The following is a 20,055-nucleotide window of genomic DNA, read 5'->3' as shown; positions in this document are numbered from 1 at the left end:
CGTCCGCTCGCCACACATCGCAAATTGGTTTGCCATTCGATTACTTACGAACGCGTTCTTTTCTCGCCAAGATTGTGGCTCAAAAAGAAATTTAATCTCGCTAATAAACATGCAAACAGACGCAACGGCTACCTGTTGCGAACGCGCTAGACAGACCGCGCGCCAGCCAATCAGAGGCCAGCGTCCGCCCACGACGCGCTCCCATTGGGCCACTGCGCCGGAGAGGGGAGACATGGGGGGAAACAGGCCAGAGGTCTCGCTAAACATGACACTGGCAAGAAAAGCGCCGCATTGAGCTTTCGGTGAGCTTTTCACGGACGCGCGCGGCTTTACAACACTAATCTGTGTTACGTGATGATCAAAACTAAAAACATTATAAAATAATTTTTGTTTTTTATTACTGGCCATAAATATGAATTGTAGAAAGTGGTTGATTAAAAATAAAATTTAAATTTAGAACTGTCAAAGTTTTCTTTTTAATTAAAAATGTCGCTCGGAAAACAGCCTAATGAGCATATCAAGAGGCCTATGAACGCCTTCATGGTGTGGTCGAGAGGGCAGCGGAGGAAGATGGCACAAGACAACCCTAAGATGCATAATTCCGAGATATCGAAGAGGCTGGGAGCGGAGTGGAAGCTGCTCACCGAGATGGAAAAAAGGCCGTTCATTGATGAAGCAAAACGATTGAGGTAAGAGATAAACTGGCGAAGGTACTATTAAACGGCAGTGCTAAAATTATTATACTTAGCAAAAATAAGGATATGATATAAAATGTGTCGAATTAGGTTATTATTGGAATCTTACAAGGTTAGATGTATACTTATAACAATACATAATATTTAAAATTGTTTTACGTGAAACAATTGAAGATAATTGAAGTAAAAACGTAGACGTAAAAATTAATAATAACATAAAAATCTTTACATAAATAGTATAAAAATATTAAATATTATATAAGCAAAAGAAACAAATGCAAAATCTTTGCTAGGTGCAAATCAATTTTCTAGTAAGGTTTTCACATAAAGATACTGTTTTTGTACAGCCAACTTAATTAAAAAGTATTATAATAAGGTTGACGTAACTATCACAATGCATCCCGTAATTTCCACTTTGCTCCAAGTCGGTTTCTTATTAGTAATAGTGTTCCATTCAAGATCTGAGGCGAAAACTGCTTTTTTATCAAACGACAGAAAAAATATAATGTAATCAAATTTTTACCGAGTATATTATTTATGTTATTCATAATTATACAAAACTGTGTCTTTTTTACTTTAACTTACTGCAATAATTACCAGTTTTCGTAGAAATTTAAACTCTATGTCCCTAAAATCTCTATGGATTCATAATAACGCATTTTTTCCTAATTGTGATTTTATATCTTGGTCATAATTGTTTTGTTAAATTTTGGCAGTAGTTTTAGCAATATTTAATTTAATACGTAAATAATTTAGAACTATATGAATTATTAGTAAAAATTTATGTACAAATAATGCCAACTTAATATCGCAATATGTGAAAAATATATAATCAGTAAAAATATATTTATAGGTTATAATTTTTTTTCACAATAGTCTTATACTACAATACATAATAAGGCCTGAATTTCTTTAACCTAAATATTTTCGGTGTCTCAATATATTAATTTATTTCTAAGATCCTTACACACTAGTCCATCGACTTTATGAGTATTTACGGTCATGAACATCAGATGACTAGTCCGTTTATCGATCTTACTTAAATAAACAAAATGCTATAAAAATCTTAATTGTTTTGCAAATGTTTGTACACCGTTGAATTAGTCACAATATCTTTGCTGTTATATATCGATTATAAATAAAAAACAGGCAAACAGACAAACAACCTTTTGTGACATTACACAGCGTTCTCAAATGTTGTTCGAATAGTTCAATGTTACCTTTATATGTTTTTATCGTGCACTTAAGTAATAAAATACACTATGTAATCGGAATATTATATTAATATTAACCTACTACAAAAAATAGAGGGTCATGTACAATTCGATGCAAAATTTTATTTTTTCTTAGATAGTTTTGTCTTATTTTTTAATAGTCAAATAATAGAAAAAAAGATGATTAAAAAACGAATTAATAACAAGTGGTTTATGGAGCCACTGATGATAGGTCTCTCATATGTGGATATGTGGGAGTCCGCCTGAGTAGGTCCCACTGCAATGTCTAGTACTGCCGACAAGCAGCAATGTGTAGTCACTGTTACGTTCCGGTTTCAAGGACATAGTAGCCAGTGTAACTACTGGACATAATGCAACTTAACATCTCATGTCTCAGGATGGCGAGCGCAGTAGAATGCCATACAATAATTTGTAATTCAAGGTGTTGGATTGAGTTTCTACTGTTTAAGGGCGGTCATACCGCTTACCATCAAGTGAACGGCAAGCTCGTCTCCTCATCAAAAGCGATAAAAAATATTTTTTTTTGCTCTATGTAGCCTGTTTCTTATTGGATTATGGGGTAGATTCAGCTTCAGTGACCTTTGGCTACCACAGTTACGTATCTGCCTATGTCTTTGAGAATTATGATGTAAATATATTCATGAATATTTTTAAAAATGACCTAATTAAGTATCTTTTATTTTAGTATTCATTGACTTGGATATTATTTTACAAAAACAATAAAATTAAAACAATATAAAATCATAAATCACTTAACATTTTATTGATGATACAAAGGTTTATTTTGGTTTATAAAAATCAAATAGGAAAGTCAAATATCATGGCATATAATAAAGTAATGGAATTTTATCATAATAATACAGATTTACCAATATTCTTTAGTAAATGCAAGTGTAAAGTCTCCTTAATATGTATATTTTGCGTTATGGCATCTTATAGAGTCAATTAACTTTATTAGGTATATTAGAATCATTTTTAATGTCCGAAATAAACATTTTAACTTTTATAAAGCCTAAACCTTAACATGAAAATCTTTGTGCCAAAGAATTGTCCATTCCTTTTTTAATAAGAGCCTTTTTAAAAGCTATCGCATAGACATTATTTTTTGAGCGTTTAAAACCTGTAATCTAGACACTAATGCTAATTATCTTAATAATAATATCGGCCCTGTATTATATACTTGCCCACTGCTGGGCACGGGCCTCCTCTACTACTGAGAGGGATTAGGCCTTAGTCCACCACGCTGGCCTAGTGCGGATTGGTAGACTTCACACACCTTCGAAATTCCTATAAAGAACTTCTCAGATGTGCAGGTTTCCTCACAATGTTTTCCTTCACCGTTAAAGCGAACGATAAATTCACAAAGAATACACACATGATTTTAGAAAAGTCAGAGGTGTGTGCCCTTGGGATTTGAACCTGCGGACATTCGTCTTGGCAGTCCGTTCCACACCCAACTAGGCTATCGCCGCTTAATGATATACAATATTATTACTAAATCCAATAAAAAGAAAGAAAAAATACCTCCCGCAAGAAACGGCACCAGCCGCGAAGAGCAAACAATCTCACGAAACAAAAACTATTTAATTTAATGCTCCTTTCATTATCTGTTTTAATTTTTTTATCTGTGGGTAAACATTTGACGAACGCACCTGTAACTTGAACCAATAAGGAACGTTGATTGTATTTTATTTGTTTAATTTTTTTTTCAACTTGTGTGTTTATTAGTTGGCTGTTAAAAGTTATTTCGGTTACTCTATGCTAATAGTAGGATGTATTTTATATCCGTCCGGGTAGCGACCACCGTACACAAGGTGTTAAAACCCGCCATAGTGGTCTATGTAAGTGTAATCGTTCCGCGATCAGCCTGTGTATATCCGGTTCCAACAGGCCGGCATAATTGTGTAGACTGTCGAGGTGTCTCTTGCCAGTCGACATTCTATTGGACCCCGTTTCACTTACCACCATGTGCAATCACTATGCCGCGCCCTTAAAAAAAAAACTTTGAAGTCTTCCTTCACCTATATAATTGTAGGTTTTTTAACGGACTGAGAAATTCCGATCCATTATCAAATAACTATTTGAACTAGATCTCTCCTTTCTATGAAAATGTATACTACAGAGGGATCTAATGGCTGTTAATTAAATTTTATGAGCTTGATCTTTATTAAATTCTTATTAATATATAAATTTATAGTCTTATATCAAACTCCTAAAAAAAAGAAAAAAATTATTACGTTATATTATATAGGATATTTTCAAATGTACCTTGGTTACGATTTACATACGAATAGAAAAAAATCATTCCTCATTATAGCTTTAAAACTAACAACCCTGTTTGTTTAATGCGACAGTCTTGTGTGGTATCAACCCTTATCTCCTGAGACAAAAACTATTATTTGTTGATTTAGATAGTTTTGTCGCGAGGGCCACGTAGGCGCACAGTGGTACAGGATTAACTAAACAAATAACAAAGCCGCCGGATGTGAGGCGTTATCAAACGATAATTAGGTTTATCGTGTCCATTAGATTTTGTCGGTTATTATTTGTTGAGATTTACGTAATCAATTTATGTAAAGCAGAGGTTTTGATTTTCATATTTTATTAGCATGCTCAATACAATACAAATATTCTTTATTGTAATCATAACTAGGTGCATGCTAGGTGTTGTTCGCGACTTCGCCCGCGTCTAAAGCCTTTTCTGCTATAAAACTCCCTAAACAACTATAGTGATTCATAGCGCGACCTATACTACACTAACGCCATCTATTTAAATAAAAACAATTATTTCCCATAAGAGCAAATTACAAAAATTAGCCTGTATTTTAATCTAGGATACAGTCTACCCGTGTGGCAAGTTTGATCAAAATTCATTCAGGTGATTCTGAATTAATTCCTAAAAAACATAAAACATTTTTACAAACTTAGGCACTTATGATGTAGGTAAAAAGTAAATTTAGTAAGATAATTAGTTATAAATTTAAGTCCACCGCCGCATCTCATTCTATAAAAATAAAAGGTACCTTTATGCAATATAATATTATAATTCTTTGAGTTATCAAAATTGATTAAACTATAGAGATAATGTAAATCTTCAGGGATGTTTTTAGTTTTATTTTCCTAAAGCAATAACCTATAGAAAACAAACTCTTTAAAAACAGAAAATTGATGTGAAGTACTAATTAATTCAGTATACGTACTATCATTAGATCGTTTTAAGTCATGTTATTGAGAAATACATATTCTTTAATGAATTTGAAACGAAATATGTAACGTAAGTGTGTCGCGTTCCGGGATCAGCCTGGGTATATCCGGTTCCAACAGGCCAGCATAATTGTGTCAATTGCCAAGGAATTACCATCTCTCATCAGTCGACATTGGTTGATAGGTTTCTCCTATAAAAAAAATAGTTATAAAAGAATAGTTATAATAAAATTAGATATAAATAAATTATATAACTTGTAACATTTTAAATTAGGGATAAAATTAATAAAAATAAACCAAAGAAAGTGAAAGATAACGCGTTGCGATCCTCACCGGCGAGGACATGAGCCCAAACCTAACTAACCTACCCACCTTTTACTATCTAAGTGATGACTATATAGGGTGTGTTGGGGTAATACGGGATCACGGTATTTTACCGTTTCAAGAGTACTTTCCAATACAGCTAACATAATCTGCAATGCTATTATTTTGTGTACAATTGTTTGCCTCTGTGTTCCTCTTAGTTATACAGCAGCGTATTTTTGTAAACCTAATACATAAATCAATGAATGTTTTAAAATTTAGCAGTAATCTTGAAAAAATAGGATTACCTCGTAATAATCTTATTTAAAAAAGAACAATGTATGTGACGCAATGTGCAATAACTCTTAACTAAAATTTTTTGTTTTTTTTTTAAAACATAGTGTTTTCTAACCAGTTATAAACTGTAATAGATTTTAACATCTGTTGCATCATTTAAATTCAAATGCTAAATTGTTTTGCTTATTAAACACATAGGTACCTAAAATCATTCACAACGAGGCCATAGGTTAGTTCAATCATAAAATTAAAATCTAAAAGAAAAGTTGTCAAAGAATATTTGCACCTCGGATGAGTTTTGTTGGTCACATTGCCCGACGCTAAGATAACCAAAAAACAGTCCGAGCTTGGGTAAAAAGGCAATCATTTCGCACACGCAGATACACTTCACACCCACAATAGTAAATAACTCAGGATAGATTGATAAAACCATAAAAATGTTATCGCATGACGGGGATCGCGTTCACAAATCGTCCAACAAATCATCACAATTCGTACGCTCAGCCCCAATGAAAGGGACAGCATTAACTAGTGACGTGGATTTAATTGAGCAATAGATATTCGCAAATGCAAATGCAAAAAGTGTTAGTTTCTGAAGATCAAATAACATTAATAAAAAAAAATTGTTGATTTTTTCGCGGTTTCTATATTATAATTCCGACGTTTCGTAAACTTTGCAGACTTCGTGGTCACGGGGCGAACTGAGGTGTTGGTAATCCGCAAAATCGAAGTTTTAATATCCACCTACATTTTACAATTCTACATTTTTTTTTTAAATTATCCGCTGTCCGGTCTACGCAGAATGAGCTCAGTGTTTTGAAGTGTGATGATGATTGATTGAAGAAATTTAAATTGATGTCGAAGGACGTAATTTCAAATAAATTTAATTGATTTTATTTTGATTGCTACCTCAATTATATGATTCTATGATTCAAAAAAATAGATTTTTTTTTTACTGTGGTAGAATTACGCAATGGATAATTTTGCAGCAATGAGTCACCTAGATCAGGATCACTGCCGCTTTTTTCCAAACAATTGAGCAAATATTTGTTGTTCACGTATTGATTTTCCCATGCTGTTATTTATGCTGTAATATTATCTTAAAATATGGAGAATGCGAAATGAGATCTATCTATACTAATTTATAAAGAGAAAATTTTAGAAGAATTTAAGAACTACTGAACCTTTATAATTCTTTTACTAAAAGCAAACTACATTACTCTTAAGTGTTACTACTTTTATCCCTTGAAAATATAAAACAAGTCTTTTATCCTGGAAAACTTTTTCATTTGGTTGGAGCGGCGTGTATTTAGTATTGCATAAAAAAAGTTTTTGTTTATTTTAATGTTTATATATGAAATTGCTGTTTTGATTCTGGATTTTTTGTTATAATAGTAAACTTAATGATCCCCTAGCGTTGTGTTTATTTCAGGAACAGATATTTACGCGCATAGTTACTAACAAGGTTATTTATTTATTAGGTACAGTTGGATACAGACTATAGACTAAACAAATATTAGATCACGCTAAACAAAAAAATAACAAAGTGATATGAAATTCCATATTGTATCATATATGGCATTATGACATCCTATCCACGTTTTAAAGTATATTATAATATCATTAGTTATTAACACGCAACACTCCTTTCATCCCCATAGGTGTAGGCAGAGACGCAACTCGTACACCTTTTTCGCGGTGTACATTCCGTCCTATGATATGATGAGGGGCGAGCTCACCGCCATAGCGCACACAAATTCCAGACTCCAAGCTGATGATGAATGAAATAATATAACTTTATTCGACCGGGGATCTAACCCGAGATTTCTACTGAGTAGAAAGACTGAATATCATTTTGCCCAACCCGGAGATGGAACCTGAGACTTCAGCACGGTAGTCGTTCCGTAATAAATAATAATAGGTATTAACAAATTGCTTCTTATAAATGAATTCATTCATTGGGGTATAATTTTCCTCAAAACTGACGAACTCTTACCTCTGAACTCAGATAAATTACCATGTGAATTATAAAGCCTCCTTGCTCTATGCCTAACCAGGCTTTTACATCCCACGAGGATGGCTCTATGCTATATTTTATAAAATTTACACTTATACATATGTCCCCCCTGTGACCATGAACGCTGCAAAGTTTTCGAAACGTCGGGAGAAAACCAAAATAATAAAAACCGCGATAAAATCCGAAAAATACTTTAATTTCAATATGTATATTTTTACTTTTACCCTATAATTTTATACTGATGTCACCCCCGCATAAGAAAAGTTATTGGCGTTTATAATATTTTTCAACTTAAGCGACATCGGCGATTTTTTTGGACTGAAACGGATAAAAAGCAATAAATTAGAACATGTATTGATATCAAGTGCTTATTCTAATCATTTAAATAACAATTTTATCGGAAACAAGCCACGCCTCTATTATTATATATTTGAAGTAACATCAATATATTTCAATGGATGCTTATTATTCTTAAGTGTTTTGTATGTATTCGCGATCGCTAAGTTCCATGTAGTTGGTATTTGAATAATTGTTTTTATTGATAATCAAAGTATGATAATAGCTTCGGTGAAGTAGACTATCATAGCTTTTCCCCGCAGGCCTATTTTCGTGAAAAAATTTATTCGGGATAAATATTTATCCGAACTAAGTTATATAGCTTCCTATAAGTGAATAAAAAGTCTAAATCGGATTTAAAAACTAAAAATAATGACAAATTGTTTCAAAATAAAGCAACTCTGCTATATAGTTATTGTTACTTTTATCCTATTTCAGATCATTTTTTTCTCTACAGGATTTATGGAACGTTTAAATCCTTTTTACGTCCTATGCCATTAGCGAAAGAGGTAATTATGGACAAGCCTGTTACTAAATTGTACTCTTTTATACCTACATACTTCTCTAACCTAGGAACTACCAGTTCCAGACCGTAAACCTTGCTAATAGCCCTCTATACATCATATAAATAATAAGTGTCACATCCAAAAAACAGAAGTTAAAGGTAACCCTAAATAAAAGTAAATTAAAGGTTATTACAAGTAGGTAGGTATTGTATTGCGTACGCGGTATGACCACTGCTCTGGGGTCCCGGGTTTGAATCACTGTATTTTATTTATTGATAATAAAAATATGATAACTACCTCGGTGGTGTGGTGATATTACGACACGACTGCGAAGGTCTCGGGTTCGATTCCCGGGTCGGGCAAAGTGATATTTGGGTTTTTCTGGTCACTATCAGCCCGGAGTCTGGATTGTACCCGGAAAGATAGGCGATAGGCTCGCCCACTATCATATCATGGGACGGAACACTTGGCGAAAAGTGGGTGCCCTGGTTGCACGTCTATCTACCCTTAAAGGGATAAAGTTGAGATGTATATTTCTAAAAGTAATCCTTCTATGACCTCACAATTACACATTTGTAAACAATATTGAATCAGTGGGCGACCACTACCAAATAAACCAAACCAATTAGATGACCATAGAAGAACGAAACCAAAAAATCAATAGACACACAACTCAATCAAAAGCTGTCTCAACGCGGCAACTTGATAAACAGAGCAACCCTAGAGAGCAGACAATTATCTGTTATTCATAGAGTATAATGTCTTGCATTGTGCGGCTGGGGGCGCGTTATCGGGGGTCGGCAGGGCTATAAAAATAAGCTTATGCTCCAATTCTAACTCAGTGGAAAAGACGGGCTAGCTATAGAGGTGTTTGTACCAAGCCTGGCTTTTTGATTTTTTTGGTTATAGTGTGGGTTTTGATTGATTAACGACTTTAGTGTAGTGGCTGTAAAGTTGATTTAGTCATTGGGGTTGTTCACAAATTATTTTGTTGGTTTTTTGTTTTGGGCTCTTTAAATATATTTTTCATCTTTTTGTAATATGTCAATCTGATTATTTTTTAAACAAATATGCTATGATTCTTCGCAGAAAAATATTTATTTGTTACTCTAAACTTGTTAAAATGGTTTCCTTTGACTAAGACATAAATGCACTTTTTCAGTGATTATAAAACTAAGTATAAAAGTTTCATTTCATTTTCACAATTTTTCTACTAAAGTATACCTACATAAAATATCTCTAAACAACAATGTTACAAATCAATATTTTCTGTAAATCATTTGGTAGTAACATCTCTATATAATTCCTCGCACCAAGAATTAATTTGCAAGGGTTGGATTTATTAACGAGCGTTGTAGCTGCACGCTCCACTATACGTTCAATTTTGTTTGATATCGTATTACCTACTCATTATCTACTGTCAATTCGTATAAAAGGGTTCGATCGTGAGAAAATTACTTGATTACCTTTTTATTGAAAAATAAAAGAGTTAAAAAAAGATTATGCCAGAGAATAAAATTTAATTTGTCAACACAAATTAAATAATAAAAATGATGGAAGAGCTGGTAGGGGTCGATCACACCAAACTTTTAAAGGAGGATATTTAATTAGTCCACATAAATTAAATTTAAATAATAATAAAGATGATGGAAGAGCCAGTAGGTGTCAACCGCACCGAACCTTCGAAAGTCAGATATCTGACATTCTTAATAAAGGCCAGGTCAAAAGTACTCTGAACCGGGGACAATGCATGATTAATGAAGGTAGAAAAAGCGAGAGAAGTATGCCAGAATCAAAGTGGCAATCCATAATCTCTGCCTACCCCTATGAGATAGAAGGGTAATACTATGAAACTACGTAATTAAAAAAGAGTATCCATATATTGTCTTATTATCTACTTACATCTATTATTAAACTTAGCAATAAAGTAAAATTATAAATCCAAAAGGCACCTGAGCTCATGCGGATCGGGACAGTAGTTACTAGCAGCGCTGGGTTTCAGCCTCTCCTAACTTCCTTTGTTATGCGCAAAGTTTAGAGCAATAGCCTACCAAGCGACGAGTAATCTTATATTTGGATAACAAAAAGTAAAACAAATTAAAAGTTATTCTCTTTATACGAAATAAATCATTAAGTAAAAAATTTTGTGTGACAAGATGTCACAGCGTCCTTAGATATTGATATAAAATAAGATATTTACATAAAATATATTAATATATGCATTAATAACGTGCTAATGACGATAAATAAAAAATATAAAGTATTTTAAGTCGGTGTTTTGCTAATTAACGGAAGATTGAGTAACTGTCACATAAGCGCAGTATTTTTATATTACAATCTTCCCAATATCCGCTCTATAATATAATCTTAGAACTCTTTTTAATCAAAACCATCATCCATTGAGTGAAGTTCACTAAATTGACTGCAAAAATAGGTCTTATGTCGCATATTTTTTCTCACAAGAACATATCAATAACTCCACAAAACTTAAATACGATTATTGAATGCAATATCGCATTCTCTTACGAAATCGTGCATTCTTCGGCCAAGGAGACCTTATTTTCTTATAATAATACTACCCGACCGTTGCCTTATCGGTCACAATGGACGAAAAGGCGCACCAATATTGACATTCATACACTTATCATACATTTGATGTATTATGGTATCGGTAAAAATTGTGTAATTTGACACAGAGACGTTTTGTACGCACTATCTTTAGTCCTTCCTTTCAGAGTCTTTAGGAAGTCAGTTTTTTTATACAAATGATTGACGAACTGGTAGTACTATCTACTGGTGATAGGTTTCTCATATGTGAGAGTCCGAGTGGGTAAGTACCAACGCAATGTCTATTTCTGCCACCAAGCAGTGTTTAGTCACTGTTGTGTTGCGGTTGAAGGACATTGTAGTCAATGTAATTACTGTACATAATAAGACTTAACATCACAGGGTAGCCAGTGCAGTAGAATACAATAGCAAACAATATTTTGTAATACAAAGTGTTGGATGATGTTTTTACTGTTTATGGGCGGTCGTATCGCTTACCATATAACGCTCTCTCGTTTCGTCATTTAAATAAAAAAAAATAATGCATTAGATGTAAAATCCAATCACAAAAAATTGGAATTGGAATTTATTGTAAAATTACATTATACTCAGTAATTACACTAGTTTCAAATTAACAAAGAACAGTGCATAATGGTACTTGATGGTAATAATATAACATTGCGGTATTCTTGCATTTGTTATAAAGTTTTACAGTACGAGGTAGATAAATATTAGCTTACCTGATACTTTGTGATAGTTAGCACGTATTTATAAATACTTTCCTAGAAGAATTAAAAGAGTTTATTGAGTAATATGGATTGGAAAAAGATAAAGGTTAACTAGAAATTCCATATCACTAAATGGTACTCTTTCTATCTGTGAACTACGTATAAACACGTTTAGTAGTTTCGGAGATGTGCGCTAACATACAGACAGAAAATAATTAAACATTTGTAACGTATTTGATTGAAATCTGTTTTGTGTCCTAATTAAATAAATAAATAATTATTGGATCGATGATTCAAAATTAAGAAAATATTTATTTGTAACAAGCAAGATTACATAACAATTAAAAAAAAAAGCACTTAAATCTATTTGGACGTCACAAAAGCGGCCCCAACTCAACAAATGCTGATATAAACTAGCGCTGATCTTCCGCTAGCCGTTTTCTGATCTCACAACGCCAAAGGCATAAACATTAGTGAAAAACTAAAAGCAAACGATTTGTGTCCTTTTAGTCGGCATCCTCTTCCTTTTTTGCTTCTCTTTCAATATATACTGGATTCTGCTGTTTTATTATATGTATACATATATGAAAAGCAACTGCAAGATTATCGCATTATACAAAATATAAAATATTTTCATTTAGAACCATCATCATCAGCCGCAGGATGTCCACTGCTGAACATGGGCCTCCCCCAAAGATTTCCAGATCGCTCTATTGGAAGCGGCCCACATCCAGCGACCTCCTGCTACTTTTATGAGGTCATCTGTCCACCTCGTGGGTGGATGTCCGACGCCGCGCTTGCCAGTTAGTAGCCTCCACTCCAGAACCTTCTTGCCCAATCGGCCATCAGTTCTGCGAGCTATATGCTCTGCCCACTGCCACTTTAGCACTAACTAAATAATATATACAGTGACGAATATCGACGTCTCCTTTTAAGTATAGCAATACTTCTATTAGGTGACACTGCTCTTCTATATCTATTAATTAAAATTTTGGCAATTCCCTATACGATTAAAAAGACATGTCCCTCTTGTATTTAACATACTGCCGAACTAATGTACGCAAGTTTAAATCCCAAGGGAACACATCTCTGACTTTTCTAAAATGATGTATATATTCTTTGTGAATTATCACTCGCTTTAACGGTGATGGAAAACATCATGAGGAAACTTGCATACGTGAGAAGTTCTCTATAGGAATTTCGAAGGTGTGTGAACTCTACCAATCCGCACTAGGTCAGCGTGGTGGACTAAGGTCTATTCCCTCTCAGTAGTAGAGGAGGCCCGTGCCCAACAGTGGGACAGTATATAGGTAATACAGAGACCATATTATTATAAATAATACTAATCTTATTAAAGCGTTCCGTCTTCAATACATGTCATTATTATTTAGTAGAACATAATTCTACAATCTGATAAACTGTAAAATTTACATAATATAAAATCGGTCAATAAATATTTATCTATATATTGTAGGGCCCGCTGTAATGTTTGTCTATACTGTGACTGGACCTTTTCAAACGAATGATACCACGTCACAGAAAAACAATATAAAGTGATAGGTTTTGGGGTGCGTTTTGTACAGTCAGCCACGAAAGTAGCTGAACAAATTCAATATTTCAAATAAGCTTTAAACTTCGTGTACTTATCAATAATTGTTTTTTGCCCACTAAAATAAATTTCAAATGGTTTGCTTTATTTTAGATAAAGTAAAAATTATATTTAGATTGACGTCAATGTGTAGAAACGCTTTAAAGTTTTGAATTGGTTTAGCTATTTTTGCGCCCGTGTATACACAATCATAATACTTAGTAAAACCTAAAAAATCGCCCTCAATTCTTGTCTTTAAATTCGACAATGCACTAAAGATTTTCTAGCACCGTGGGTATTCATAGATGTCGATTACTTACTCATCAAGATGTCAATGATCAACACAACTGCCTTTTGCTCTTTTACTTTTTGTTTATAACATTTCTGACTGTAGCATTATTCCCTACGTTACTCATTATTTTGATAATTCGTAACAAGGACGTAACGCATCACGTCACGTTTAAGGCTATAGAAATTGGCATAGAATACTATTCCATGCTAATTTCACGAAGACAACGTACCATGCCGTGTTACGAGTTTACACTGTAGTAGAAAATAAAGCCCCAGCGGTATCTAGGGGACACGCTAAAGAAGTGCTTTTAACACCTACTTATATTATTGAAAGAGCCAGTAAAGGTCGACCGCACCGAACCTTCGAATGTTAGATATCTGACATTCTTAGTAAAGGCTAAGTCACAAGTACCCTGAACCGACGGGAATGCATGTAAACATTGGTCAAGGTGGAGGAAGCGGGAGAAGTATGCCAGAATCAAAGTGGCAATCTATAATCTCTGCCTACCCCTATCGGGTAAAGGCGTGATACTATGAATGTATATTGTAACATTAAAATTTTGAAGGATAATGAAGTAATTTTTTTTGCTTCCTACTAAGTCAAAAACTGTACAATATTTCATAGAATTTTTACAACCATTCATACAATATACAACTTTCCTTCCGTCGAAATATTCCATTTAAAACCTCACAATAAAATCAACACGCACTATTGACAATGGAACACGGCATAAAGCTATCCGTTCATATCGTACAATATCGATATATTGACATTATTTCGATTATGTGCAAAGAAATACACACCGAAAAAATGACCGATAAAAAACTAGATATGTTCGTGTATTTTTTCCTCTCGTACTGGGCTGATATTGTTATTTTCCTTGGCGTTATCGTTTTTATTTGTTGGTCAAACAAAGTAATGAATTGATAGTGAAGTTGTGGAGGTCGTCGACCCGTATCGAATGCGTTTGGACGTCTTGGACGAATTGTAATCGAATATGTGTGATCTTTATACAATTTTTTATCGATAATATTTGAATAGTGTTTCTGAACGGACGTTAACTATTGACTAGTTTAAAAGTTGAATTTAAATATTTAAGAATTAACTCCTTTAGGATTGATAATTTATAATGTTGTACAATTCGTATAGTTTTGCTGCCAGTGTGCATGTTTCTGAATGACCTACGCAGAACCGTGTCATACAATTATTTATAAATGTATAGTGTTTTTCCTACTACTTTTTTCATTGCTATAGCTCTTTTAGTCAATCAAAATATCGCGACAATCAGTAAATAAAATAAATTCAATTATTTATTTACAAATGTTTAAATATCGCGTTTTTGAAACAACCTGTAGGCAACAAGAAATCTACTAAAATAATACAATTTTATAAAATAATTATTATCTATCAAGGTCATTATTCGTTAAAAAAATAAATCAATCATTTTTTTTCCTTATTAAATTATGTATCTTAAAAACAAATACAATTATCCAAATTTAAAATCGTCAACATCACATCACTAAAGTGATTAGCGAACCATCAAATCGCTTTATCGACGCGCGTTGTGAACTATAATAAAGCGCTAAATCACACACAATACAGTCGTACAAAACTGGTATACTGCTGAACTATCATCCGCGTGGACCACTCCAGTAATTACGATCGACTCGCTGACATTCGTCCGATTCTATCACAAAGCGCGCATAATCGGACGCCCTGTGTCCGACTGGCATACGATACAAGAGTGACGTATAAACACCGCCGTGTGTTCAAATGTGAACTCTATCTCGATAGTACACGGTGTGGATTGTATAGTCGGTGCAAAGCGCATAGTGATGGGGGCGTGCGTGGCCGGCTTCCGACCAACACAATGCAATAATCCGACTATTGTTGAGTCGACATTGTTGTTTTAAGGGAGTCGCGACGTTCGCTACAATTGCACGCTTTATTGCATAAATAATAATGTTATATCGCCCAGCGGCGTTTCATTGTGGCATTTTGTTGCTAAACTTATTGTATTGTGCGGTGATTGTTGTTATAACTTTCGATTTTAATTGCATTGCGCGTTGTTCCGTTTTGTTTTCGATGATAAAATTGTTTAACTTTAGTTGATTTTTGTGTTCAAACGGCTGCGGTTATTCATGAGTGTATTTTAAATTAACAAAGCAACATAAATACTTGTTTATGAAATATAATTTAAGTTATAATTCAAACAAGTTTGATAAAATTTTAATTATATACTTAATATATGTATCGATAATAGGGTAAGCAGAGGTATAACCAGCCATGAACTAGCGAACTATTTTTCAACTAATAATAATGAAAACAAGCCCAATCACACACAATATTTAAAAATATATAAAGCTTAGATCGATATCGCAGCAAAGTCTCACCATCTCTCTCTTACAGGGCACTACACATGAAAGAGCATCCAGACTACAAATACAGACCGCGGCGGAAACCGAAGCCGCTCGTTAAAAAAGAGCCGAAATTCGGCTTCGGGATCAACGGTCTGATGGCGCCGGTGCCGAGGCTGGTAACTCCATCAGTGCCCCATCCGGTGCCGCAGTTGCCGGTACCACATCACTTGCTGGCGGACAAGCCGGACCTAAGCCGTGCGCTGTTCCCACCACTACCATACCCGTTCTACCCATTCGCTAAGTTGCCGTCTGATGATGGTAAATTAGCGGCTGAGCTGGCGCATTTGCAGGTAATTTGTCACACATCATTTGAAAACTGTTGATCCAGTTTGATTGAAATCGGTATTAATTATTACAAAGTCCGATTTCGTCTTCAATTTAAGACTTAGTAAAGAGGTACTATGAGGCAGTTTAATGCATTTCTTTCTTAAACATTACCAGAAAAATATAAACGTAACACTGTTTTAAAGTCATAAATCTTCTCTTCACGTGATAACAAGCTAATTGATATTGAAGCTAAATTTGCTATTATGAGTTTTGCTCAAAACCTTCTCCCTCCACAGGCCCTGTACGGCGGCGCTCTGTACAGCAGCGCGCTCTACAGCAGCGCGCTGTCCCCGTGCGGGTGCCCGCCGCGCCGGACCCCCTCCCCCCCGCCGGACCTCAAGCGCCCCGTCGCCTACGTGCTGATGAAGAGCGACGAGGAGCCGCCCCAGCATGTCATATGAAGGCCGGTCGCGCTCCCGGCGCGGGCGTGGCCGTCCCACTGGGAGCGACCCTCGACCTCAGTCCAGGAGAGGGAGTGCAGCTCACCAGACAGTGTCTAGAGAGTGAGACTGAACTAATCTGTGGAAAGTGAAGAGACCGTCCTTTATTTCAACGCCGGTATATTTGAAGCCGGGAAACGATGTTGAAGAAACTACAGAGAACTGACGCCAAACTGTTTAGAAAGGAAAAGCTCTAAGGAGCACTAACAAACTAGATAATTGATAATATTTTGTGCACAACGGAGCAAGACGGTTACATACAGTTAACGTTGAATGTGTACACTGTACAGACAGCAATGGACTACGTGCAATGTGAATTTGTTATTTGTTAGACCGCCGCACGGCTTTGTACATTAGATAACATATCATAAACTGTACTTAGCTAGGGAATTGTCAATTTTGTAATCAACAACACGTCTAGGACGTGAATATCAAGTTAGGCCCGTTTCTATAAAATGATAACCTTATGGTATGTCATTACGCTAATGAACACAAATGAGGAATCCGATGCGTTCCTAAAATTGGAGAAAGGCTTAGACGAAGAAATTGGTTAATTCTCCTTTGCGGAGATCTCTAAATGTTGTTTAGCATAATCTCGACTGGAGTGTACATAGTATAGGTTATAAAAAGAGAAATGGTGCGATCTAGAACGTGGGGATTTTAAAAGACTTTGGGAAATCTCTGAGCACTAGGACTAATCCTGTAAAGATTTTATCCGTCGTAAAATAACGTTTGTCTCCTTCACGCACGTTTCATTTTTCTTTATATCATCATTTATTTGATTCCAAGTCGGAGCTAACAGCCACTTTGTCAATATTTTTCGCAAAGTTAACTTACTGTTTACTATCTGTAGATTTTGCGTAGGTATATGTTTTTTAATAAAACCAGTTCCGACTTTACAACTGAAGCTATTCATTCCTAACTTTCTCATGTATATAGGTAATCCAAAATACAGTAGAACAATCCCAATATAATAAACAAACATACATATCTAATTTGTACATAAAAATTATTATTGTAAATACACTTAACACTTAAGATCTATGTTGATTTTCGTTTGTTTATGTTTTTAAGATTTTTTTGTTTTTCTTGTCTTCCGATAAATCTTCGTAAATCATTAATATGTAATAAATAATAATACTTAAGCAATAAGATTTGAAACTTGGACTTGGATCAGAATGATTGACAATTGCGCCTGAATTACGCATACAATGTCTTGATCAACTGACCAAAAATAATAGAAATTATATTCTTGTTCTTTTGTGGTTACAAAATGACCCCGCTGCACTAATGGTGGGGTCTAATAGAATATCGACAGACAAGAGATGATACTTCTCGACAGTCGACACAATTATGCCGGGCTGTTGGAATCGGATATACACAGGCTGATCCCGAAACGCGACACACTTCCGTGGGGCATTATGGCAGGATTTACCACCTTGGTACAGTAGTCGCTATCCGGGCGGATATTAAATATACCCAACCACCAGCAAAGGGTTCTTGGGTGTTATATCACTATGTAAAAGCTAGATGTTCACATAATGTGGTCTTATAAAAGGTTGTGTTATATTCTGACTTCATCGGACTTGAAACTCTTGTCATATTGATAAAGCCTCAATTCGATTGATTGAGTTTCTTACGCGAAGTTTTTAGAGGCGAGTTCCGCCTGTTAACGCGGGCAAGTTTTGCCTCGCCACTATATTTTCAATTTTTAAGTTCTTTCAAGAATCGCAATTTCTCCGTCTAATTAATGCACAACGCTTCTACAGCAACTATTTGAAGCCACAATAAAGCCAAGCTGAAACATCTTTTACATAACTTCCCTTTTCTTGAGACAGTGTTCAAAATCCCGCGAGCCCCTCAATATCCAAAAATCACAAAATGCTTCAAGCCGAAATACCTTTTACATAACTTTCTGTTTCTCGCAGCAGTGTTCAAAACCCGTGGGTCTTTCAAGATCCTAAGAACCTGAGTTCCAAGGTAAACAATGTGCCATTTTAATAACATTAATTTGCAATACAAGATTTTCACGATATATATAATAGTTATTATATTTTATTAAACTGTAAATACGTACTTTTTTTTTATTGTTAAAGAGAGCGTAATATGACATCTGTATATTAGAATAAGATCAAACCCTCAGAAATCAAACCAAATACAGTACGTGACATTGAGTTATTATTATTAGGAATTTATAATTGCTTTATTTTTCTTGAAAATGGACAGATTCATGCATAAAACCGTTTGCCCACTATCTCCGTCGACAATAAATGATATTATTTGTGTTCTTTCGGACTGAGGAAGACGCGACTGCAATCAACTGTCCATCGCTACCAATATTATTTAACCTTCTCAAATCTGTACATCTCCACCAATTTAATTAATCGTGGACAAATTGAGTCTCGAACTTGAGATGCATCTTGAGATAGCGCTAACCAATCCACTACTTGCGAACTTAAGATTACCATCATTTCACGAGGCTATCCGATAATACAACTTATTTTTAAGTGAATTTCATTACTGCAAATAGTTTTGCTTAGAAAAACCAAATTGTTAAACCATGTTGTTAATTTGCCATGAACTGAATAAGATGTTTTGTAATATAGTAATTGTTATTTTTTTTATTGTTACAATGTTTGTTTTGTAGCGTTTAGTTTTTATATCGAATATCGTTTAAGTTTTGTACGTTTCAGTTGATAAAATAAATAATGATGCTATGTGTGGATTTTATTTACCAACTATTCAAAAATAACCCTTATAACCACGCAGTAAGTGGCAGATGTGAATAAATAATGATATATTAACGTAATGGGAAGACCGGCGATAGCCTAGTTGGGTGTGGAAAGGACTGCCGAGACGAATGTCCGCAGGTTCAAATCCCAAGAAAACACACCTCTGAATTTTCTAAAATAATGTGTGTATTCTTTGTGAATTATCGAAAAAAACATGGTAAGGAAACCTGCATATCTGAGAAGTTGTCAATAGGAATTTTGGTGTGTTAAGTCTATCAATCCGCACTAGGCGAGCGTGGTGGACTAAGGCCTAATCCCTCTCAGTAGTAGAGGAAGCCCGTGCCTAGCAGTGGGACAGTGCAATATGGGGCTGATATCATTATTATCA

The 20,055-nt window shown here is 34.7% G+C and overlaps 1 protein-coding gene across 1 annotated transcript; it reads left to right on the top strand.

Annotated features, from left to right (window-relative positions):
• The first annotated feature begins 190 nt into the window (after nt 1-190).
• LOC115443708 (transcription factor SOX-14) lies at nt 191-19,652 on the top strand. The gene is made up of 3 exons (XM_030169234.2): nt 191-689; nt 16,158-16,458; nt 16,732-19,652. The coding sequence occupies exons 1-3, from the start codon at nt 487-489 to the stop codon at nt 16,894-16,896; spliced, it is 669 nt and encodes a 222-aa protein (XP_030025094.1). The 5' UTR covers nt 191-486; the 3' UTR covers nt 16,897-19,652.
• The last annotated feature ends 403 nt before the right edge of the window (nt 19,653-20,055 follow it).

Source organism: Manduca sexta, chromosome 23 (assembly GCF_014839805.1).
Source record: "Manduca sexta isolate Smith_Timp_Sample1 chromosome 23, JHU_Msex_v1.0, whole genome shotgun sequence".
Lineage (NCBI taxonomy): Eukaryota > Metazoa > Arthropoda > Insecta > Lepidoptera > Sphingidae > Manduca > Manduca sexta.
The sequence above is the reverse complement of the archived record's forward strand: the minus strand, read 5'-3'. Positions and strand labels throughout refer to the sequence as shown.